We start from the raw sequence: 26192 nt of genomic DNA on the forward strand, positions 1-26192 counted from the left end.
CAAATATCTTTGAACATGCTGGGTGGTCACACTAAAAAGTTTGCAACTTCACCATGTTTAAAGATAACTCATTTCACTCAGCACATAAACATAGATAGTAAGAAAAAATAAAGCTGCAAAATTTCACATTGAAATTCCAAGCAGTTGTTGAGAAAACAGCAAAAAAAACAAAAAACAAAACAACTCTTGGGAGTTACTTTTTCTTTTGCCTCACCCTGTACACTAATATTCTGTATGGACACGTGGGTGCTTTGAAGGGGCATTTTTGATATGACATCCAAGCCCAATCATAGACATTTTGTGCTCAGTACATATATAAGTACTAATTTGAAACAACCATGTCCTAGAGAAAAAAAACACACAAAAACAAGCATTAGGGATGGCTGTGTGGTACCATTTCTAATAAACTGGACAGCAGAGCAGAGGGGTAGCCTAGTGGTCAGCACAGTGGACTTCACATAAAGGGACTCAGGTACAAATCCCACCTTAACACCCTTATTTTGTATCATGACCCCTCCAGGAATATCTAAAAACCTACTGTACACCTTTACAAAAGCCTTCAGGTCTGCAGATGTCTCCTATCTGTTAGGTACAGTTGGTATTTTGTGGGTTTTGGAAGGTTCACAATTTCCACCACAAGCGTACTAGTTACAATGGGATATAGATCCGGGTCCCTTCCTTTACAGTCCACTGCACTGACCACTAGCCTACTCCCGGGACCAGTTTGCTGCCTTATAGGAATGGCCATAATATCTGAAGTCTGGTTTGTACTGTCACCCCTTTGGGGGGTGGGAAGATGTCTATAACCCCTGGGAGACTGGGGGGGGGGGGGGGGGGGAGGGGTTCATGCCTTATTCCCTCCAGTGGTCATCTGGTCAGTCAGGGCACCTTTTTGTGACTTAGTCGTGTTTGAAACGAGTCCAGATAAAAAAAAAAAAAAAACATATCAATTTGAGCCCTAGATGGTTTTATTTTGTTCCATTATTGCTGGAGGGGTTCATGCCTTATTCCCTCCAGTGGTCATCTGGTCAGTCAGGGCACCTTTATGTGACTTAGTCGTGTTTGAAACGAGTCCAGATAAAAAAAAAAAAAAAAAAAAAAACATATCAATTTGAGCCCTAGATGGTTTTATTTTGTTCCATTATTGCTGAAAAACATCTACATGCTGGCCCTGCCCAAATCACACCCTCAAAACACCCCATAGCAATTTAGATGAACTGCAGAGAAAAATCTGAAGTTTCAAAAATCACGATTTGGATGTTTTCCTGTGAAAACTGTCCATCTCCCACTTTCTGCCCCTTTTGGGACGTCTTTCTCTTTTGAAAATGAGAATAGACTTTCATCCCATATTATCGGGGCACCTACGTTGAAGTGCCCTGTTGTAGAATTACCCCCTTGATGTTTTGCATACAAAAAGTCCTAATTCCTGGTATTAGCATCACAGCAAGTCACAGAAGCAGGGGAGATATGATAGAAACATTTAAATACCTATGTAGCATAAATTTACAGGAGGCGAGTCTCTTTTAACTGAAAAGAAGCTCTGGAATAAGGGAGTATAGGATGAAGGTGAAAGGGGATAGACTCAGAAGTAACCTAAGGATATACTTCCTCACAGAAAGGGTGGTGAATTTATGGAACAGCTTTCCAGTGAAAGTTGTGGAGACGAAGAGAGTATCTGAATTCAAGAGAGCTTGGGACAAATACATAGGATCTCTAAGGGAGAGACAGAGAGGGTAGATGGCATGGATGAGCAGACTAGATAGGCCATATGATCTTTAAGAACATAAGAATAGCCATACTGGGTCAGACTAAAGGTCCATCTAGCCCAGTATCCTGTTTCCAACAGTAGTCAATCCAGGTCACAAGTACCTGGCAGAAACCGAAACAGAAGCAACATTCCATCATACAAATCCCAGGGCAATCAGTGGTTTCCCAAAGCTTGTCTCAATGAGCAGACCATGGAATTTTCCTCCAGGAACTTGTCCAAACCTTTTTTTAAACCCAGATACGTTAACCCTGTTACTACATCCTCTGGCAACAAATTCCAGAGCTTAACTATTCGTTGAGTGAAAAAATATTTCCTCCTATTTGTTTTAAACGTATTTCCATGTAACTGCGAGTGACCCTTAAGTCTTTGCATCTGCCTACATTTTTCTGAGTTTCTATGTTTCAGCAGAGCCCAAAATGTAAGCAGAAATTAACAGGATTATCACGTTCTTGTGTCTTAGCTTGAACATCAGCTCTGAGGTGGACTCAGTTTTCTTGAGCAATTAAAACAAAGCTGTTCCTGCTGGACCTTTAATAAGCTAAGGCAACAGTCTTTAAACAAACATTGCATCAGATAAATATAGCCTACTTCTACATTCCAGTGACAGATTTTGTATTCATTGATGTACAACAGGTCAGAAGCAAACGATTGTGTTTACACCACTGTTTATGTACCTTATATAATTTAAAGACAACGCAGCATCCAGTACAAAACAAATTGGGGAAAAACCCTTGAAGCAATAAAAACAGCTAACAGTAATTAGGCAGTTTTGGAGTAAAATCATGGAATATTGTGAAATATTGCTAAAGAAGAAGATAAGTCTGCCACCCAAGAGTATGGTGCTGGGACTGGATGGGAGTGGGCTAGTTATTCGGCAAGGGGAGCGATTATTAATATATAAGGCTTTAATCATTGGGAAACAATGTATATTGCAATTTTGGACTCAGGAAACAGGGCCATCCTACTGGCTGTGGAGGAATATGCTTCACTCACTGGTGATGATGGAGGCATATAGAGCTAGTCGTAGCCCTAGAAGTAAACAACGATTCTGGGAGGTCTGGGAACCATATGTGCAGGCCCTGTCTAGCAGAGCTCGTAGTTTATTGATGAATACTCTCACGTTGTAGCCTGGGGATTTGGGGAGGGGGTGAAGGGGTATAAGATCATTCTGTGGGGGAGGATTATATGGAATGGGAGGGGGGGAGGGGGGAAGAGTGCTCCAAGTTGGAACGATTTGTGTTAGGTGGCTAAATTTGTATGGGTGAGGCTAGCCTCATATTGAAGTGCTGATGTATACATGCTAACTATACATGAGTGTCATTTTCAGTGGACAAAGAGGAAGGGAATTGTTAATAATCGGAGAGGGGGGGAGGAAATTAAAAGGTATTGACGTTATGGAACTGTCAAAAGATTGTTGTGGTTTTATGACGACACTGTATACGTGCCTTCGTATTGGCTGTATTATTATTATCGTCAATAAAATAGATTTAAAATAAAAACAGCTAACAAAACAGTTCTGCATAGAGAAGATGAAGAGCAAGAGCAGAAAACAGAAGTCTAGGATGAAAATTGAAGCATTGCTGCTTTAGAGATCTAACACAAAGGAAAAGGATGGTTTCCATCAACAGTTCTGCCAAGATCAATAGATAAGGATCACAGAAATAAGGCTGCTCCCAGTGGTGTGCTGGAGCAGGCTCTTACAGGCTCGCAAGAGCCGGTTGTTAAGTTTTTAAGAATTTTGGGAGCCGGTTGTTAAAGTAGGGCCCTCCTTGGCTACTTTAACAACTGGCTCCCAAAATGTGGGCTTGGGTCCCCTGCTGAATTCTCTTTCACTTTGCTGGTGGGGATACTGAACCCTGCCAGCCAAGTAAATAGACTGCTGCTGCTCCCCACTCCTTGTTTCCAGCTCTGAGCAGCAGGCTGGAACTTCTCCAGCATATGTGAGAAGTTTCAGCATGCTGCTCAGAGCAAGACGTTGGGAGTGGTGGCAGTCCATTTATTGGCTTCCAGCAAAGGTATGCCTAGCATGCCCGCATGAAGGGAGGGAGGAGAGAGAGGCAAGTGTTGCCCCCACCCCCCACCCCGGCCACCCCTAGCCCTTCCAACTGCAGAGCTGGCTATGTCCGGAGAAAGAGCCTGTTAAAAATTTACCAGCACACCCCTGGCTGCTCCACATTCTCTGCATCTCCACTCTGACCTAAGTTCAGTAGTGGCACTTAGCATGGGGGCCTATGAGTCAGTGAATGTCTGCAGCCCTTTCCCCTTCCCTGTCTGGCTTCCTGACACACTAGAAACCCATCCAGAGTGGAGGGGTCTACAGAGCATACTGACACAGCACCCCATGCCAACTGTTGCTACTGTCGCCACCACTGCTGGTTCCTTCATGCTTTGGATAACTGGGGGAAAGAGGAGGAGAAAATGGATGAGCGAGGAAAGGTCAGTGGTGAGGGGTCTGCTATTTCATCTTCATCGGATTCAGATGTCACATGAATTTTTAAGCGATAAAACGGGGTCATACTGGATAAAGATTTGGGGGAAGTACAGAGACTGTCAATGATTCTATCACTATCCAACAGTGTGTGAAACTTTAGAAAGTTCAGGAACTTGTGAGACTCTTCTTGAACCATCAGTAGGACTGTATTGCACGTTTATCTTTGAGGATGGACAAGGCCAAAAACAAGAACTGGGAACTGGATCAGGCTCTTCAAAAACAGACTAGGACTCTCATATTTAAACAAAACGTCTTTAATTTTTTTTGTTACATTTGTATCCCGCGCTTTCCCACTCATGGCAGGCTCAATGCGGCAGGCAATGGAGGGTTAAGTGACTTGCCCAGAGTCACAAGGAGCTGCCTGTGCCGGGAATCGAACTCAGTTCCTCAGTTCCCCAGGACCAAAGTCCACCACCCTAACCACTAGGCCACTCCTCCACTCACATTGAGAGTCCCAACTCTGTTTTTTGAAGAACCTGATCCAGTTCCCACTTCTTGTGTTTGGCCTCATCTATCCCGTGGGACTGTTGTGTTCTTTCCACTTTTTGTGGTCTTTTTATCTTTCAGGATGACCATCAGTCCTATTAGGAGGAAACAACTAATTCATCTAGGTCAGAAGGATAGTCATTTCCTCTCTCTCTATCCTATGTAATCCTATGTAAATTACTTCAAGAATTATGGATGTCAGAGTCTAACTCTACCCCAATACTACACTACTGCAAAAACCAGACTATAAGTTTTTGCACTTCCACTACCTGTAGAGATCATACCAATATGTGAGCAACCCGCCAATAGCCTCAAGCAACTCCATTACATTACATGTAACTCGCTTGTACCACCTGTGCTAGTGAGTTATATAGGGCTTCTCTCTAGATGCCTGGGCTGTATGTCTACTACTACTTAACATTTCTAAAGCGCTACTAGGGTTACGCAGCGCTGTACAATTTAACATAGAAGGACAGTCCCTGCTCAAAGAGCTTAAACTCTAATGGACAAATGGACAGACAGTCAAGTAGGGGCAGTCAAATTGGGGCAGTCTAGATTTCCTGAAAGGTATAAAGATTAGGTGCCGAATGCAACATTGAAGAGGTGGGCTTTGAGCAAGGATTTGAAGATGGGTAGAGAGGGGGCTTGGCGTAGGGGCTCAGGAAGTTTATTCCAAGCACAGGGTGAGGCGAGGCAGAATGGTCGGAGCCTGGAGTTGGCGGTGGTGGAGAAGGGTACTGAGAGGAGGGATTTGTCCTGTGAGCGGAGGTTTTGGGTGGGAACGTAAGGGGAGATGAGGGTAGAGAGGTAATGAGGGGCTGCAGACTGAGTGCATTTGTAGGTAAGAAGGAGAAGCTTGAACTGTATGCGGTATCTGATCGGAAAGGAGAGGGGTGATATGAGTATATTGGTTCAGGCGGAATATAAGACGTGCAGCAGAGTTCTGAACGGATTGAAGGGGGGATAGATGGTTAAGTATGTCTCTATGGAATGCAGATTAAGGACCACATCAAATCTTCTACAGCTGGCAGATTTTGATGCATTCTTCTAGACCTGACCACTACCTCAAATTGTGAATGCACTGCCCCTTTACATGTTACAAAGTGCATTGTTACAAAATGTTCCACTTCCCTGCCAATAATAGTTCAAACCTGGATTTGATTTGCTCTTATGTGAAACATGACTTCTGATGCTACACTTTACATAGAGGTTCACAAATATATGCCACTTTTAGGCCACTTTTGGTCTGTACTGCATGCTCTTGAGAAGTTATGCGGAAAGCAGAGGAAAAGATCAACAAATCACCCCACAATGAGATTTTACTCCACAAATCAGACGGCCTAGGAACGTCCTAAACAGAACAAGAGAATTAGTTGCTTTGAGGGGTTACTGCAGACTGAAAAGCAAAAGGCTACCTTCAGCAAGGTGCGAGTGTGTAGTGTTCACAGCACCTTTTTCCTTCTCTTCCTCTTCTTTGGCAACGTCACTATCAACAAAAGTAATAAAGGAGAAACAAATTGTGAAAAGCAATGCTTACAAAAGCTTAAAACAGTTACAAAGTAACTCTTCATAGTAATGCACTCTTAGTTTACTTTATTTTTCTACTTATTTTTATTTTCATTGATTTTCTCCCTACCGCCTACCCCCCCTCCCAATGCCCTTGTCACAATTCAGTGATGAGGCGTGAAGCAGAATTCATAATCATAGGAGTCTGACAAGAGCCATACCAAACTTTTCTGCTACTGTCCCAGAACGCAAACTAGGTTATCCGAGGTGCCGATTCTCATAACTCCACTGCTGTAGGAAACAGCACCGGGAAATACCACGGAAACTGTGCCAAAAAATAACTTCCCAATGCCGAACGCTAATATGCAAATTATATGCCTGCTGTTAGCACTGACCATTAGGAAGTTAAGGGGGAGGAATGTGCCTGGTACGTGCACACAAGGGCTATGCGGTAAGCACAGATCTTGTGCACGTGCTCAGTCAGAACCAGGGGCAGCAACGGCAGGGATGGTATTGCCAAGGCAAGTATTTAAAAAGGTAGAAGTACAGTTGTATTGAATAGCATATTTTACTATTCAGCTGAATATGAATAACGAAAAACATTATTCAACTGAATATGAATGAGCACTGAGCTTTAACTTAAATAAAAGAAGAAACGTGAAATCAGAGATCAAGTGTTTATTTCAGTAGGATTTAGCACAGTAGAGCCCTGGACTATTCATATTCAAATTTAAATCACTATTTGGCCAAACATGAAGTATTCGGGGCCAAATCATAGTAACATAGTAAATGACGGCAGAAAAAGACCTGCATGGTCCATCCAGTCTGCCCAACAAGACAAACTCATATGTGCTACTTTTTGTGTATACCCTACTTTGATTTGTACCTGTCCTCTTCAGGGCACAGACCGTATAAGTCTGCCCAGCACTATCCCCGCCTCCCGCCTCCTGCCACTGGCTCTGCCACCCAAACTCGGCTAAGCTCCTTAGGATCCATTCCTTCTGAACAGGATTCCTTTATGTTTATCCCACGCGTGTTTGAATTCTGTTACCGTTCAAACACGCGTGGGATAAACATAAAGGAATATGAATATTCGGTACAGCCCCAGATGGAAGCTTTTGGGCTAACTTTAGCTCTGCAAGCAGCTATCTTTTTTACACTTGTCATTTTTAGCTGCACCCCCACCCCCCACCCCCATGTTATCCTTCTGCAGTGGGCTTTTCTTATAAGCGCTTAAGGCTGCAGGGCTTCCAACCAGCAGAGGCACCGCCTGCTTCTGCACTGTTCTTCGAACATTGCGGCAGGTTACAAAAAGGAACTCATTTGGATACATTTACATATGATTTATGGCTATTTTTGGTGCGGGTGTTATTTCCTACTCTAGTGCCCTCTGAACATTCTGTGCACCCTAACACAGGCGCAAGTCCAGCACTAATCACCTCTAACACCAGCGTTAGTTTCTGGGTTATGAAAATCTGGAATTTAAACCAATAGCCTAAGAACCAAAAGCTCTAGTGCTGTGACTATATACCTCCAACATGGGATGGACAGTTATAATATAAAATGCTTTAAACTGTCCATCCCTCTTCCCAAGGTTTTCAAATCATTATTGAACTTTCCTTTTACCATCATAAAGAATCTACTTAATTGTAAAATTCTCCTTTCTGCCTTTGCTTTCTTGTTTGTTGAAACGACTCACGTTTGTGCTTATAAAGTTTAAGTCTATGTTTAGACATGTATGCTGATTGTTAATGATTGGCATAAAACTTATTTAATGAAAGGCTTTGAGGGTTAAACTGTGACGCAGGATTGTGCAATCTGTGATGAGTATACAAAGCTACAAAATTGAACAAGATTTTGCAATATGACAGCAGGCAAGTACCACAAAATCCATCTTTTCTGCTCTAGAAAAGGAGAAGGAATTGGGGACTGGACCATGTCTTAACCAACCCTCCCATTCTAGGGAACATCAACCCCGGTGACCACTCTTTTACTTGAACATAAAATCTAAAAAGCAATAATGACTGGAAACTACACAAGGCAAGCCTTACTCTCACCCAACAGAACCTAAACAAATATCTACAAGCCTTCCTCATAGCTAGAGAATGACATGGGGATGGGGACCCGCGGTAACATCCCCCATGTTATTCTCTACTGTTAATGAACTGCACAGTTATTTATATTTGAGTGATGCAGGTGACGATCTTTTCGTTTTTTGGAAAAACAAGCAGAAGCGTTGGCCACCATCGACAAAATTTGCAGAGGGATCCTATGCATTCCTGCTACCAGCACATCTTATGAAAAAACATTTTTTACTGCACGAGGGACTGTGGAAGACAGGAGAGCTAGACTGAATCCTGAGATTGTTGATGACTTATTATTCATCCACAGATTAAAAATCATAACAGTGCTTCATAGGGCATATTTCTCCCCCCTAGGGCATACAAAGCGGGTTGTATTTTGTACCCCTGGACATTTTAACAGGGTGGATTAGGGTTTCTTGAGGTAGCAGAATTCAGCCATTGCTGGGACTGGAAGGGTGGGGGGGTTATTATAGTTGCTCATTCTCATTGTTTTCTATTTGTGATTTATAAACAGTTGCACAGAATATTGTTCCTTGTTATAATTTAAGAAGATTTAAATATAAAATCATAAGTGTTCAAGGCTTCTGCAGATGAGGACAGAGCCCGCGGGGATAAGACAGGGACAGAGAAAGAGGCCACAGGGATGGGCGCAAACTTTATTCCCGTGTCATTCTCTACTCATACCAGATGATATTCCATCCAGCGCACTACTTATCAAGACAAGCCGTCTCGGCTACCTCTACTTTATGCATTGATTGCATATGCAGATGTAGACCTTTCAACTGTCCAAAATATAGCCATAAGGATTCTTTGTCACACTAATAACCGATTACGGTATACATCTGTTTGGCTATCAATGATTGCTCACTGGATTCAGAATACAATTTGAGTAGAGCGATGTGGTAGTTCTGTTAGTCCACTTTTAAAGGTAATCAATAGAAATAAAATAAAACAGAGAAAAGAAAATAAGATGATACCTTTTTTTTTATTGGACTAACTTAATACATGTTTTGATTAGCTTTCAAAGGTAGCCATTCTTCATCAGATCAGATGAAGAAGGGCTACCATTTAGTCCAATAAAAAAGGTATCTTATTTTCTTTTCTGTTTTATTTTATTTCTATAGAATACAATTTAAAATTCTAATCTTAACACATTAAAAGCACTGTATACTGGGTATCCCCCATTTTTATCTTATCATCTCTTTCCCTATGCTATCCCCACTAACCATTATAGCACTTTCTATTGTGCGGTCCCTCACATTTGGAACACTACTCAGCTCAAGCTGTGAATGGAATCATCCCTAACAAAAATTTAAGGCTGCACTCAAAACCCACTTCTTTGCTCAGGCTTTTCGGGGGGGGGGGGGGGGGGGGGGCTGGTAGAATGAACTGGGTCCCATTAATTGATTGGCATCTATGTTCCACCCCCCTAATGGCCCTTTGTACACTTCTTTACAGTTAGCATATATACGTTGATTTCTTGTCCTTCTCATTTTCTTAAGCTTGTCTTTTCTGTCATATTACTAGCATTCCTCTCATAGTTTAACCTATACACAGCTTTGCTAAGAGGGTCAAGAAAGGCAGTATAACAAGTTTAACAATCGGAGCTTCCAAGATGTCCTTTAGCCAACAATACAGGGACTGCAGGAACTGAGAGAAAGCCTAATCTTATTAATAGACAATGCAAGTGAAATAGTCCCAGTTTCAGTACCTGATCTTCTTGCTGAGACAAGGTAACCTGTCAATCACTTGGCTAAGACTTCCATCAGCTTCAGAGGGAGGAGATGTTTCCATGGGATCTGAAAATGTCATAGAATTCTATTAGTACAAATTATTTCAAAAACATTCTCTGCACAATAGAGTACAAATTGTAAGGAAAGGATGTGCATGCTGAATCCAATACACCGCCTAATATCATGCTACTTCACAGCCTCTTCCTTTTACCAGTCCACATTTTCTCTCAGAAGCCCACAGCATTTCATCCTGCTTCCCATTACTAAACGCAGGGATCAACAATTCACCATCCCACGAATTGATGCCAAGAATGGCAGGTCAAACCCGCCCCACTGTGGTGTTGGGATGAGTGGCCCTCCCATTTCCTTTTGATGATCGGGCAAGCAGAGCTTTCCAGCCAACTACCACATGGATGGACAAGCTCTCCCAAACCAACTGCTGGCTTAGATGTGCGACTTTCTCACACTCCGTCTACCCATCACTACCCCCAACACTGGATTTAACACTGTCCAATTCAAACCATCAACTTTATATTCCCTGGCATTTAATCCTGGTAGCTTCCCTCAACTTTACTACCCGATAGGGTCCTGAAACGCTACAGCACCACACATTCTTCAAAGCCAACATAAAGTACTGAACTTTGTGCCTCCCCTAACTCAGGATATCATCACCATTAGAAAAGTGTTCGTACCTCCCCCTCACCTGTTGTCTGGTACTCCTTCAGAGGCTCAGTGGAGGCCCTGTTGTCTTCTTCTCTTCCTCCAGCCAGGGCATTGCTGCTCCGAGGGTTAGATAAGGGCTTCTGTAAACACACACTCATGTTATTCCCCACACCAACTTTTGTATTTATAGGAACTACTTTCATCCAAATAGATCCCAGGTGAGACCAAACAACTATAGATTACTGAACCACACACACACACTTATATTTACTTTCCTCATCTTTTGTTTTGTTTTTTTTGTTACACTTGTACCGCACTTTCCCACTCATGGCAGGCTCAATGCGGCTTACATGGGGCAATGGAGGTTTAGTTACTGCAACACCAAATTTAGTGGTACTGCAAACTGCAGTTTCTCTCCAAAGACCAAGCAAAATTTACAGAGCTATTCATGAACAATATTTCCTGAGGTTGTAAAGTGGAACCTTCCCAGAATCCCTCTTCCTCATGCTCTTAAGATGGCCACCATATATGGATTTAAAGGTTAGTCAATATCTATATTTATTTATTTATTTTATTTATCATCTCATTTGTACCCCCCAGTTTCCCAACAGAAACAGACTATTAGTCCCAAGAAGCTAACTTTCTGAGAAGCTCTGAGAGAAGAGGACATTTCTCTGGGTAAGTATAAAAGAGGTAAGGTAGTTTACTGATAGAGAAAGAATTTAAAAAAAAAAGCAAACTTTATTAACTAGTCTCCCTACCCTTTTCCCCATAGTTTTTAAAACTTGAACCACAGCATTAACAGGTAGTCTCTAGAAGACACAGCAGGGCCTACCTAGTTCAGTCTTCATTTAAAACAAGAAGCAAACTTGTATTTTGTACTATTGTTTGCATATTAACTATTGTACGCCAATTTGAGCCTGCCATTGGGTGGGAATACTGTGGGATATAAATGTCATAAATAAATAATAACTAGTTTCTATAGTGTACAACCCCTTTTCCCATAGTTTGAAACTTTCTTCTAGAGTCAGAAACTTAACTGCAACAGCAAAGAGCATTAAAAAGGATAGTAGCGGTGAGCAGATTCCAAGATGGCTGCCTAGGGAGAGGACAAGTTCATATCAGCTCCTCACCTTATGCCTAAACGTTTGAAACGGAAGGGGAAACTGGGCCCTGTGATGCCAGTAACCCGGGTTGTGCCTCTTCCATCTTCTACTATGGATGCCTTTGTGATTCAGAGTATTCTATCCAAGGATGGTTCGCTGAGGGACTGTGAGGACAAGATGTCGGTCATAGTTCCTCCTGAACACAGCGTATCTCTGACCCCCGAAGAGAGGCTTCTACCGCTCAACCCTCCAGCTGCGAGGGAAGTAGCGCTGGTGCCTGATCAGGCAGGGGGAGGTGAAGGCACTTCCTTATTGTCTGCTTTGTTTGGGGACACTTGGCGGTATTGCTCCAGCATAAGCTTCAATGCCGCGTTTGCCGAGAGGAACACAGAAGCAACTGTCTAACTTGGGAGAACTAAGAGGGACAGTTTTGTCTGATCCTACAGAAGGGAGTACAGTGCTTGGGCAAGCACCAGCAGTCTTTGGGTTCAATTCGGTAAGACCATCTATATTATCCCTGGAAGACAACAGTTGGAAGCTGATAGGATTCAAATTTTGAAATTGGAAACTTTGGTTGGAAATCATGAATCTCAGGTTCAGAAACTGAAGGATAATGTTACCAAAGTGGATACGGTATGCAATACAGTAGTAAAAGACAGTTCTGCACTTTTAAATAAATGTGAAAATTTAGTTAGGCGCAGGAATCTGCGCTTAATTAATTTTCCTAAGAAATTGGAGTTTCTCCTCAAGATATGTTTAGAAAATTTATGTTGGAACATTTGCAAATTCTCTCTCAGTCTTTACCTCCGATTGTCCAAGCTTTTTACCTGCCTCCTTTCAAGAAGAAAGCTGTGGAAGGTGGAATCTTCTAGAAGAGTTAGTGATACCATCTACTCTTTAGGTTACTCTGGTACTGGATCCCAATAGAGACTGGCTATTGAGACATTATTTCAGGCACAAGATCTCTCCTTTCTTGTCTTTAAATGTAAGAATGATTCCTGTTCCTGATGTAGATAAATTTACCCAGAGGAGACATAAGCAATTTTTATTGCTGCGCCCTAGAGTAATAGCGATTGGAGCTACATTTGTCCTTCAATTTCCTTGTAAATATGTGAAAAAGTTTCAGGATAATACTTATATTTTATTTGAACCATCTCAGCTGATACTATTTTTGAGTAATAAGACTGTTGAAGCAGGACACCAACCACTACCCTAGCCTGAAGGCTCATCATAGGCTCTCTTTATAGGCTTCTCCTTTATTTACAGTGTAGTGCTATCCATTTAGGGTATTCTTTATTTTCACTTTTGTTCCTTAGACTGTTTTGAGCTCTCTTATCAGGGACTAGATTATTTACTGAAATATTATTCTTTTCTCTTCTTTTAATGAGAATCATTTCACTATGTTATGTTTGGGGTTATTTCAGTATTTTCTGACAGGAATGTATTCCTGTTTTTGTTTTTCATTGAATTTAAACAAAATATAAGATAGTAGCAGGGCAAAAAACTTTGACTGAAAAGAAAATAACTTTCTGTTCTCGGCCTGAAAGAGCGGTATCAGTGCTACTGACCTGAATTAGGTGTTACGGTGTGAGGAAGCTAGAATAGCTGCAAAAGTTACTAGGGCAATATGATTACTTTGTTAGCTTCAAAGGGTCTGTTTGAAGTAGTCTCCTTAGATTCCAAAACTATATAGAGAGGAAAGGTCCCAGGAAACTTTCTTTCTGAGAAGATTCAAGAGAAGAGGACATTTTTCTAAGTGAACATTTTTTGTACTTTTGGTGATTTAAAGGTTGATTTAAAAGAGGTAAGGTAGGGTTATTGATAAAGACACAATTTTAAAAAGCAAACTTTATTAACTAGTCCCCCTACCCTTTTCCCCAGTTTCTGAAACTTGAACCACAGCACACAGCATTAACAGATAGCGTCTAGAAAGTACAGCAGGGCCTAGTTCAGTCTTTATCCCCACACCCTCCTCAACTTCCGCACACCCCTAGCATATCTCTTCATTTATAGTCCTAATAGTCAATTATTCTAATTAGGATAATGTCTAGAAAGTACAGCAGGGCCTAGTTCAGTCTTTATTCCCACACTCTCCTCAACTTCCGCACACCCCTAGCATATCTCTTCATTTATAGTCTTATCTAATAGTCAATTATTCCAATTAGGATAAGAGGGGCATTTTCATTAGAGTTTAATTACAACTAATTACTTTCTGAGAAGCAAACACTAAATAAATCACGCAACATATATAAAGTATCACGTTTATCTTGTTGGACAGACTGGATGGACCGTACAGGTCTTTATCTGCCGTCATTTACTATGTTTAACATACCATACAAATGTACAACCAGTGGATCCAAAAAACGTCCTCTCACAAATGGTGTTTCCCAAACAAGGTCTTTATTAGAATGAATAAAATGACCCGACACGAGTCGTGTTTCGGCCACAAGGTCCTGCCTCAGGGGTCTATAGACCTTTTGTGCAAAACAATGATAAAACAAATGACTCGCGGTCAATTTGTCTAAAAAGGTATCTGAAGTCGCCCACTAACAATCCCACAGCTTTCCTTCTCCATACAATCTGAGAAGAAAATACTAAATAAAACACACAATAAAATCTTGAGGTTCTTTATATTAATCTATTATCCCTAGGACCTTAAAAAGTTCAAACACAATAATACTAAGATGAAACAGCAGTCCAGCAGTGAGAGGGGTGCTAGCCAGTCTTTTGCAACAAGTGTCACATGTATGATTATCTCCCAGTTGGCAAGAGGTTATTTGTGTGCCCGATACAAAGAGCTCCTAGCTCTCAGTGAATGAGTCTGTTCTCTTGAGGCTAGAGTAGCAGACTTGGAGGAGCTAAGGGAGACAGAAAGGTACATAGAGGAGGCCTACAGGAACGTTGTAGAGCAGTCCCAATTCCAGTGTGGCAGTCTCTATGCTGCCCTGGAGACGGGAGATCTCCTAAGGCAGCATCATCCTGGTGAAGTAGGAAGTAATCCTGTAACCAGGATCTGCCCACGAAGGGATGCAATATCCTCTTGCATTGAAGATGTGTCTCCAGGAGCTTCTGCCCAGGAGGAAAGGGTTAGGACAGCTATTGTTGTTAGTGATTTGATCATTAGGGCTTGTAGATAGCTGGGTGGCTGGTTGGCGTGAGGATCGCCTGGTCACTTGCCTGCCTGGTGCTGGGGAGGAGCCAGCTGTCTTGGTAAATATGGGTAGCAATGACATAGCAAAATGTGGGAGGGAAGTTCTGGAAGTCAAATTTAGGCTCCTAGGTAGAAAGCTGAAATCCAGATCCTCAAGGGTAGAATTTTCAGAAATGCTCCCTGTTCCAAGTGCAGGACCCAAGACGCCAGGCAGAGCTCCACAGTCTCAATGCATGGTTGAGACAATGGTGCAAGGAGGAGGGATTTAAATTTGTTAGGAACTAGACAACATTCTGGGGAAGGGGGAGCCTGTTCTGAAAGGATGGACTCCACCTTAACCGGGATGAAACCAGGCTGCTGGTGCTAACTTTTAAAAACGAGATAGAGCAGCTTTTAAACTAGAATGGGGGGGGGGGGGGGGGGGGGGAGCCAACAGTCGCCCAGGACCGCATAGTTCGGTGTGGAGTATCCTCGAAAGATATTATTGAAACGGGAATCTCAACAGAGAGGTTTCAATAATGGTGAGAGAAAGCTAGGAGTGTTTAATGGGAGAACAGAGTAAAGGATTCAAACTACCACTGTCAACTTCAAAGCATCTTGTAGATGCTAGAAAAATCACAATTTGAAGTGTCTGTATACAAATGCTAGAAGCCTAAAAAATAAGATGGGAGAGTTGGAGTATATAGCATTAAGGGCCCCTTTTACCAAGCTACAGCAAAAGGGAGCCTGTGCTGGCATCGCAGCGTGTTTTTGACGCACGCTGAGGCCACCTTTTACCACAGGTGGTAAAAGGTAGGTCTTTCTTTTTATTAAGAAACTAGTAAAAAAGGCCCGTTTCTGACACAAATGAAATGGGCACTAGCAAGGTTTTCCTTGGAATGTGTATGTTTGAGAGAGAGTGTGTGTGAGAGATGGAGTGTGTGTGTCATAGAGAGAATGAGAGAGAGAGACAGAGACAGCGTGTGTGTTTGTGTGAGAGAGAGTATGTGAGACAGAGAGGCATATTTTCAAAGCACTTAACCTTCCAAAGTTCCATAGAAATCTATAGAACTTTGGAAGGCTAAGTGCTTTGAAAATATGCCTCAGAGTGTCTGTGTGTGTGTGACAGAGAGATAGAGTGTGATAGACAGGGAGTGTGTCAGACAGAGTGCATGTGAGAGTGAGTGAGTGAGTGTGAGCCCCAACCCCCCCCTCTCGCAGGGACAGAGTGGATCAAAATGGAGGGGGGGTTGCGTTGTAAGTTAAAGAGAATTGAGTCAAACAAAACAAATATTCTATATGAAACAGATAGCAGTGTTGAATCCTTGTGGATACAAATTCCATGTGTGCAAGGAAAGACTATACTGGTAGGGATGTACTACCATCCGCAGGGACAGAACTGACAGATAAACAAACATTTACAGAAATTAAGAAAACTGGCAAATTGGGCAACATTATAATAAAGGGTGATTTCAATTAACCCAATATTGATTACATACGTGCTACATCAGGGGATGCAATGGAGGTAAAATTCTTAGGTGTAATAAATGACTGTTTCTTGGCGCAACTGGTCCAAGAACCGACAAGAAGGGGAGCTATTTTAGATCTAGTCCTTAGTGGAATGCAGGGCATGGTATAAGAGGTAACAGTGTTGGATCCGCTCGGAAAAAAGTGATCATAATATGATCATATTTGAGCTGATATCTGGAGTGAAGTCTCACAGGGTAGGGACTTTAAATCAGGCGTAGAAGTTGTTTAAAAATACATTGTGGAAGCCCAGACCAGATGTATTCCACGTATTAAACAAAGGTGGAAAAAAGAGCAAACGACAGCCAGCATGGTTAAAACGTGAAGTGAAAGAGGTTAGCAGAGCCAAAAGAACATCTTTCAAAGAATTGAAAAAGGATCCGAATGAACAAAATAAGAAGCAATGCAAGCAGTTTCAAAAAGAGGGCTAAAAGAGAATATGAAGTAAAAATTGCCGTGGAAACAAGAACTCATACTAACACCTTTTTCAGACACATCAGAAGCAGAAAGTCTGTGAGGAAATCCATTGGACCATTAGATCATTAAGGAGCAAAAAGGGGCACTCAGGGAAGACAAGGCCATAGTGGAGAGACTGAATTAATTCTTTGCTTCAGCCTTTACTGAAGAAGATGTAAGAGATCTACCTGTACCAGAAATGTTTTCAAGCGTGATGATGCAGAGGAAATAAAGAAATCTTGGTGAACCTGGATGACGTACTGAGCCAAATTAACAAGTTAAAGAGTGATTAATCACCTGGACCAGACTGCATACACTCCAGGGTACCGAGAGAACTCAAACATGAAATTGCTGATTTGTCAAAACTGTCCGTAGTACCTGAAGATTGGAGGGTGGCCAATGCAATACCAATTTTTTAAAAGGGTTCCAGCAGTGATCCAGGAAATTACAGACCAGTAAGCCCGACATTAGTGCTGGGGAAAATAGTGTAAACTATTATAAAGAATAAAATTATGAAACACAAACACGGTTTAATACGACAAAGTCAGTATGAGTTCAGCCAAGGGAAGTCTTACCTCACTAATTTGCTTCATTTCTTTTGAAAGCAAAAATAAACATGTGGATAAAGGCAATCCGGTTGATGTAGTGCACCTGGATTTTCAGAAAGCTTTTGACAAAGTTCCTCATGAAAGACTCCTGAGAAAATTTAAAAAAGTCATGGGATAGGAGGCAAACATCCTTCTGTGGATTAGGAATTGGTTATTGAACAGAAAACAGACGGTAGGGTTAAATGGCCATTTTTCTCAATGGAGAAGGGTGAATAGTGGTGTGCAGCAGGGATCTATACTGGGACCGGTGCTATTTAACATATTTCTAAATGATCTGGAAATCAGAACAAGTGACGTGATTAAATCTGCAGACGACACAAAACTATTCTTGCCAAAACACACGCGACTGTGCAACATTGCAGGAAGACCTTAGGAAACTGAAGACTGGGCATCCAAATGGCAGATGAAATTTAAAGTGGAGAAATGCAAAGTGATGCACACTGGGAAGAATAATCCGAATCACAGCTACCTGATGTTAGGGTTCACCTTATGAGTCAGCACTCAAGAAAAAGATCTAGGTGTCATTGTAGACAATATGCTGAAATCTTCTGCCCAGTGTGTGGCATCGGCCAAAAAGAGCAAACACGATGCTAGGAATTATTTGGAAAGGGATGCAAAATAAAACCAAGAATATCATAATGCCTCTGTATCACTATATGGCACGATCCACCTTCAGTACTGTGTTCAATTCTGGTCACAGTATCTCAAAAAAGTTATAGTAGAATTAGAAAAGGTTCAAAGAAGAGTGACCAAAATGATAAAGGAGATGGAACTCCTCCCCTAGGAGGAAAGGCTACACAGGTTAGGACTCTTCAGCTTAGAAAAAAAAGATGGCCGAGAAGGAATATGATTGAGGTCTATGAAATCCTGAGTGGTATAGAACGGGTAGAAGTGAATTGATTTTTCACTCTTTCAAAAACTAGAAAGATCAGGGGACACTCAATTAAATTACATGGAAATACTTTTAAAACAAAGAGGAGGAAAGTTTTCAAGAATAGCTCAGCTCTGCAACTCGCTGCTTGAGGATGTGGTAACAGCAGTTAGCATAACTGGGTTGAACAAAAAAAAAAAAAGGTTTGGACAAGTTCCTGGAGGAAAGGTTCATAGTCTGTTATTGAGATGCACATGGGGGAAGCCACTGCTTGCCCCGGGATTGGTAGCATGGAATGTTGCTACTAATTGGGTTTCTGCCAGGTACTTGTGACCTGGATTGGCCACTGCTGGAAAACAGGATACTGGGCTAGATGGACTACTGGTCTGACCCTGTATGGCTATTCTTACATTCTTATGTAGACCTGAAAAAGTCATTGCTTACTCCTGTGTAAGCAACCAGGAATGGATCTACTCTTTAGAATCTTACTAGGCACTTGTGACCTAGACTGGCCAGTTGTAAACAGGACACTGGTCTTGATGGACCTTTGGTTCAACACATTCTATGTTCCCCGTGCAACTCCACAACTTACCAGCACAGGGCTCTCCATTCCAGTCTGCAGATGTGAAATGTGACGTGATAGAAGGCCAAACTTTGCTCGCTCAGTGTCATCTTCAGTTATACCACCTTCAGGCTGGGAGTCCTCAACAATCAGACAAGGTGTTTCCTGCTGAGAGAAATCTGGATCCAGCTGACTTCCACTGGGGTCCATTCGTTACCCTGGATCAAGAAGAGGTCTCTACATTAGAAGAACTTGAAGGTATGAAACAAACCTCCCCACAGCTCATGAACCTAAGGGAAATCCAAAATCAAAGCACATGGCATCTTCCAAGCAGGAGGAGCCTAATTCCAACAAACTCAGAACTTAAGGAAGAGATCAGTGCACAAATAATAGATCACTTTTGAGGAGCTATTACTTATAGCTAATTGTATGTCAGAAGAGGTGTTATGGTGTTAGCACTGTAAAATGCACCAATTCTATCTGCCCCATTTCCATTTTAAACTTATCTACTAATTTAGTAAAAAAAAAAATCAGTTTTCCTCTCTTGGAATTATATATTTAAGACCTGAAGTTCGACCAAGAGGAAAGACACACAAAAAGAAACAATTAACTGCATAGAAAAGAAAGTCAGGACATTTTAAACAAAAGGTTGGTGGTCACCACTAAAATCTATCAGCACAGCGTGCTACATAAAGAAACAAGAATCTTGAGCTCAGTTCACCCAAATTACTTTTGGGCTTCTGGAAAACAAATAGACAAAAATATTCAATATCAGATCTGTTACTTCCTAATATTGTCAGCAGTTCTAGCACCACAGTTTTGTTAAAAATGTGAGACTACTTTATGGGCCAAAATCCCTCCATCCCTGGGAAAAAAATGGTCTTGCTGGGTTTCTTCCCTTTCCCCCCTTATTTCCTGTCTCTTCATTTCCTCTTTCCTTTAGTCCCAAGAACTCATAGTTACTAGAAGCTAAAGGTGCTCTTCTCCTGAATATGGTTTTTTTTTCTTATCAACCAATCTAATCACCTATCACATTCCTCCTGCAGCCGAAAGAGACATGGGCTTTATATAGAAGCCTACTGCACTTAGTCATCCTTGGAGAACTTGATTCCTGTGCTAAACCCGGACTGATCCCCACCCCACCTTCCTGGGGTTGGCAGTGTGTGCCACATGCCCACAACCTCCTCTGCTAATATCCCTCAGCCCATGCCTTTCTGTCAACAGTGATGCAAACCATTGCAAACCATTTACCTCAACGCTCACAGAATGTAGTACCACTTATCTTAAAGCTTGTTGGACTCTGACAGGCACCCGTTTCACTGCTACTTTCTCAAGGAATCTGAGAAAAAAAAGGACAGGTAATGCCTTTGTGCTTAACGCTTATGCCGCCAGTGTTAAGCACGAAGGCATTACGTGTCCATTGGCTCAGATCCCTTGAGAAAGCGGCAGCGAAACGGGTGCCTGTCGGGGTCCAACAAGCTTTAAGGTAAGTGGTACTACATACTGTGAGCTTTGTGCCAATTGAAAGTCACTCTGTATAGGATTTTTCAGTGTCAGTATTGAGTTTAGAAAATTGTTGAAAAATGATTAAAAAGATGCAAACATAGTTATAGGTAGGAGGGTTTTTTTGGTTGATGATTACAACAGTCACAAGGGGGTTTCATTTATATACCCAGTTTTGAAGACCAGGGAGATATGACCCAGTGACAAATGAGACTTTTTTCCCCCTATCCATTTATATTCAAGTGAACATTACGTCTACTATTTGTTGAGCTCGTCATATCGAGGAAGTAGACTGTTTGAGAGCCATTACATTTAGCAAATAAGACCAATTCCTATGTGCTTCCTCTCATTTGCCATGCCAGGAATTGCTAGAGTGGTTTAGTAAAAGAGCCCTTAAAGTCCCACTAGAAAGTTCCATGAAGTACATATTCTATACCTCTACTAAAGCCAAGACTGGTTTAAGAACAACATGAAAGTTTTAGCAGATGGCAAGATATGAATTACAAAAATATATGTAACTGAAAAGAAAAAGCAAGGCATTTTCTTATTTTTAGATGGTATGTAATGGCATACATTTTAGATAGTATGTTTTTGTATACAGACACGCAAGAGTAATGAGAAAAATGAGATGGAAACAAAATAGTTTTAGAAAAACAAACACTGATACATAAGGGCTGTTTTTTTGTGTACCTGATCTGAAGGCCCCCCAGCAGCCTTGAAATTAACAGAACAAATACCACAAAACAGAAAATCTTTCTAATCATAGCTGTATCCAGGACTGGAAAATTTTCAGGAACCAGATCACTTGGGCATCAAGAAGTTGGAATTCAGAAAAAAATATATAAATTTAAAAATACAACTAAACAAACTGTCCTAAAATTTTTGTTTCTAAATATATTTCCATCCCTGGCTGTATCATCAATGCCAAGCCCTTCTTCAAGAAACAAATTATTGTCCATTGAAACAAAGACATCATTACACAAAATGTAAGCATTTATCATCATCATCCTGGATAAAATCTCAGTTTGTTTCACTGTAACAGGGCATAGAATAGAATTTATTATTTCTAATCTGTTCTTATCCAGGGCAGAGTACGGAGTGGCCTAGTGGTTAGGGTGGTGGACTTTGGTCCTGGGGAACTGAGGAACTGAGTTCGATTCCCAGCCCAGGCAGCTCCTTGTGACTTTGGCCAAGTCACTTAACCCTCCATTGCCTGCCGCATTGAGCCTGCCATGAGTGGGAAAAAGTGCGGGGTACAAATAATTAAAAAAAAAACATACATAAAAAAAAAAACAGAATCCACAATAACCGCTATACATTAGTGCAAACATACTTAAAAGAAATAGTTAACACAAGTTCTCAATAAGGTTGAGTCCAGCAGTTCCACCCAAAAGTCCAAGCTCAACAGTCCAGTCCTAGGAGTCCAAGCTCAAAAATCCAAGGAGTCCTCCTTAAGCAGAAGTGTAGTAAGCTAACATAGTAAATGTTTTCTTGAATTGTTTTTTTTTAAACATAGACTCGTTTCTTTCTTTTTTTTTCAGCTTTAATGGCAATCTATTCCATTGCACAGGACCCATGAGAAAAAAAGCACTATGTCAATTTCTACAGTGCAGTTACCACCAAATCACCACCCATCGAGGACCACGATGTGCATGGGGGTTCATATCTCTTCACAACATTTTTCAAATAAAAAGCATAGATTTTAAGCTCACTCTTCAGTTATTAAAACTAAATCTACTTTACTCTAGATTTGCAAAAACCCACCCCCTACCAGTAGAATTTGTAATTAAAACCCATTATCAATAATTACTCTCATGTTTTACAGACTGACTATTCTCTCTCACTCCAAATACATGTGCCCCTGGAATGAATTATATATTAATTTGAGATAGATACAGAACTAGGGCACTGTGTATAAGTTAAACGCACACAACAGGGAAAAGAATGTCATAAGTGGGTTTTGGAGATGGGGCAAGAAGGGTTTGGCCAAGCTGTTTCCTGTTGCTTCTTTGGCCTTCCAGCTTAACCCATTAGTGCCTAATGTTCCTATAATAAGTGAGCATATGGGAACATTGGGCACTAATGGGTTAAAAACTAGCCTCTGCTATGTACAGCCCAAATGACTAGTTTTCCCCTTATTTTATTCTCCTTTACCCCTCCAAACCATCAATCAAGGGTCATACACAAGAGGCTCCCTTGAGAACACAACAATCATGAATCTTAGATGCAGCCACAGCACAGACAGAACTCCCACTCAGAAGCTATGATTGCTTCCTGTACAACATCTCCAGCTCTAACTGGTCCAAGCAGTAGAAGGCCTGACATACTACTACTACTTAGCATTTCTATAGCGCTGCCAGGGTTACGCAGCGCTGTACAAGTTTAAACATGGGGAAGGACAGTCCCTGCTCAAGAGAGCTTACAATCTAAAGGTTTCTATAGGAACAGAAACAAGATCCTCTGCATATAGTTTCACTAGTGTGTTATCAGATCAGCCTGTAATGGCACGCACCATTTCACTAAGAACTGAAAACACCAATTTATTTCTTTAAATGTTTACAGTCTGCCAGTATGAGCCGAAGACCTGCTCAATTCAGTCCTTTTCAGGGATGCTGTGTGTCTCCCTACATTGCAGCAGGCTTGGACACAACTGGCCATTCTATGAAATAAACATGTGTCAGGCAACTGACAGACCATGCAGGCACATCAGAAGGCATCCTGTTCACCACCCTCCTAGCTGCAGGCTGTATTTAAACAAACAGTTAACTTAAATTTTGGTAATTTAAAAATTTTAACTATCTAGATGATATATACATTAATAACTTCACATAATAAGCCAAACAGTTCTGTGATAGCAACTTTCACAAATACCATCCCAAACCAAATTTGAATTGGTGAGCTACAGTGGATTCAGTTCCCAAATGATGACCTTACCACCTTTTAATTCTATCTTTCTGCACACTCGTTCTTTCAGGCTTTATATTTTTCATAGCCAATCTTCTGCTGTTAACTGTACCCAGCACTAATTATTCCATATCACAATCCTGTACCATCTTTTTTTCTCAGCATCATGTTACTATCATCTTTCTTCTCAGTTTCATGTTACCCAAAAATCTTTTATCACTAAATGCACACTCTCCTTAATTCTTATATTTCTCCTATATATCTCTTATTATGTTTGCTTGTTATATTACCATGTCATTTCACTATCATGTACCAAAACACTTCTGCTATTACTAAATGTATAACGCCTCACCTATTACCACTATTCACGATGTATTGTAAGCCACATTGAGCCTGCAAAGAGGTGGGATAATGTGGGATACAAATGCAACAAATAAATAAATATCACTATCTCCTGCCCTTCCAGTACAGGTACCCCAATATCTTTTCTCCTTTAGGTACTAAAATTCTGCATTTCTTCTCTCTTTCTCAGGCAACCAGAACCAAGTTATATTTCTCTGCACCTTGTGCCTTACCTTTTGACAATCATTCTAATCTCCACACACCTCAGTGCCATATTCATCAACATACTGTAAATTTTAGGCCTTGCCTATACTTGGTATTTTACACCCCAAACTGAAGAAAAACAATGAGAGAATCTAACTGCCAATCTGTATTGCAATACTAGAAATATTTCACTTCTACAACATCATCATTTGATTATATACAAATGCCGACTAAGAATAGTTTTTATTCTTTACCCTATTGACCTAACCTTCTGTATATACCATACCGTCTCTCTTCTACCCTGTATGCACGGTCCTAGATTATACCTTCTGTCCGCTGGGCATTCTGCATGACTTCCACACACCTTCTTGTATCACATGTGGCCACCATAACTCCTTCCACCAGCCGTCATGCCTTCGCACCCTGTACTCTCCCTCCTGTGTGCAGGTCATCCATGCTTAGCTTTAGTATATCCTTTGTTTACCACCTTCCGGCAGCCCTGTCCCCCTCTCATATCTTTTCCCCCACCGTGAACTTCTCAATTCTGCTCTATTATCCCTCCTCCTAACAGCCTACTACAATCTCCCCAGACAATAAGATATGTTCGCCTCTCTCCCTCATTGTTCTGTACAGCTACAGCAGCAGAAACCACAGTCCTTCAGACGCCGTATCCCATGATGCAACTGCACCCTTTCCCTGCAATCCAGGTCCCATATACATCAGGCGACAACAAGCAAAGACAGAAAGCATATCTCCCAGAAAAAGAGCGACAGCGGCAACCGCCGTCACGACACGTCAGTGCCCTCTCCTCGTACCGAATGACTATCAGGTCGGTGCCGACACTCCAGCCGGGCCTCCCCTTTCACGTGCCCGTTAGCTACCGACACCAGCCACCCCAGGGCCAGCAGCAGCAAAAAAAAGTCTCTATCAACACCTCTTTACACCACACAGAGGAAATCATCTCCTCCTACCCGCGACGAAACCCCGTAGAGCAAGTCGCCCATCATTGGGCAGCGGCAAAAAAAAATCGTCATCCGCTTCCTTCCCTCTGAGTGGCTGTTAGGGAGGAAGTGCCGCCCCTCCCAAACAGAGTGGCTGCCGCTGCTTGGTTACCAGGGTAATGAATAAATCTCGCCTTCCTCATGTTCTACCCTGACTCTCCGGTTGGGGCTGCTAATAGGGAATATTCTTTTTCTTTTCTAACAATATGCCGGATTTATAGCCTATCTTTTTTTATGGGTATGTTTTGCCAATGTGTGCAGAACTGAACTTAACTGTGCACCGACCGACTCGGTCCCTAAATAAATCTGACAATCTAAGCTCTGTGGACAGGAATGGTGCTCTGGCTAAGTAATTTAAATAACCAACTTGATAACTCTATTTCTATTACATTTTTTTTTAAAGAGATATAGTTTTAGGGCTAGTAGTCCCTGGCAGAAATCTGGGAAGGGAGCCTAAAGCTCACTAGCAGACCGTACTTTCTTCATCTTTGGGCAGGCTTGGGCCCTCTCTAGCCATAATTTCTCCTACACTGTACTGGCTTGATTTAAAAGAACTTCCAAATTCATCTTGATATGCTGTCTGTACCTGTTTACACCCTACTATATTATTATTACTGTTGTTATTATTATTTATTACATTTGTACCCCACCCTTTCCCACTCATAGCAGGTTCAATGATGCTTACTAGTAGTAAGATTACAAAGTATAGTGGAGAGAATACAGGCTAAGCTTAACAGAGTAATGGAGATGTATAGAGATGTAAAGTTATAAGGGAGACGGGTAGAGGGGGTAGGAGGAGGTGCTAGTTTTAGGGTAGATTTAGATAATCTGGGGATAGGGTCCAACTCCAGGCTCCGCTCATTCTGCCTCGCCTCACCCTATGCTTGGAATAAACTTCCTGAGCCCTTACGCCAAGCCCCCTCCCTACCCATCTTCAAATCCTTGCTCAAAGCCCACCTCTTCAATGTTGCTTTCGGCACCTAACCTTTATACCTTTCAGGAAATCTAGACTGCCCCTATTTGACTGACTGTACATTTGTCCTTTAGATTGTAAGCTCCTTTGAGCAGGGACTGTCCTTCTATGTTAAATTGTACAGCGCTGCGTAACCCTAGTAGCGCTTTAGAAATGTCAAGTAGTAGTAGTAGTGTGTAAACATAGGGAAATTGGAGAAGGCGTGGTCTGAGTCATTGTCACAGGATCAGGTGATGAATAGATGGGATGCGCTTTTTTTTTTTTTTTTTGGCCT

General features: G+C 41.6%; 1 protein-coding gene across 1 annotated transcript in view; it reads right to left on the reverse strand.

The window, feature by feature from the left end:
- The window catches only part of TP53BP1 (tumor protein p53 binding protein 1), a 154286-nt gene extending 129353 nt beyond the window's left edge, over positions 1-24933 (reverse strand). Inside the window, 5 exon segments of the mRNA XM_030189634.1 lie at positions 6161-6231; positions 10047-10134; positions 10772-10871; positions 19022-19209; positions 24916-24933. Coding sequence (XP_030045494.1) covers positions 6161-6231; positions 10047-10134; positions 10772-10871; positions 19022-19201 — 439 coding nt within the window. The 5' untranslated portion in view covers positions 19202-19209; positions 24916-24933.
- Between the last annotated feature and the right edge of the window lie 1259 nt (positions 24934-26192).

Source organism: Microcaecilia unicolor, chromosome 1 (genome assembly GCF_901765095.1).
Source record: "Microcaecilia unicolor chromosome 1, aMicUni1.1, whole genome shotgun sequence".
Lineage (NCBI taxonomy): Eukaryota > Metazoa > Chordata > Amphibia > Gymnophiona > Siphonopidae > Microcaecilia > Microcaecilia unicolor.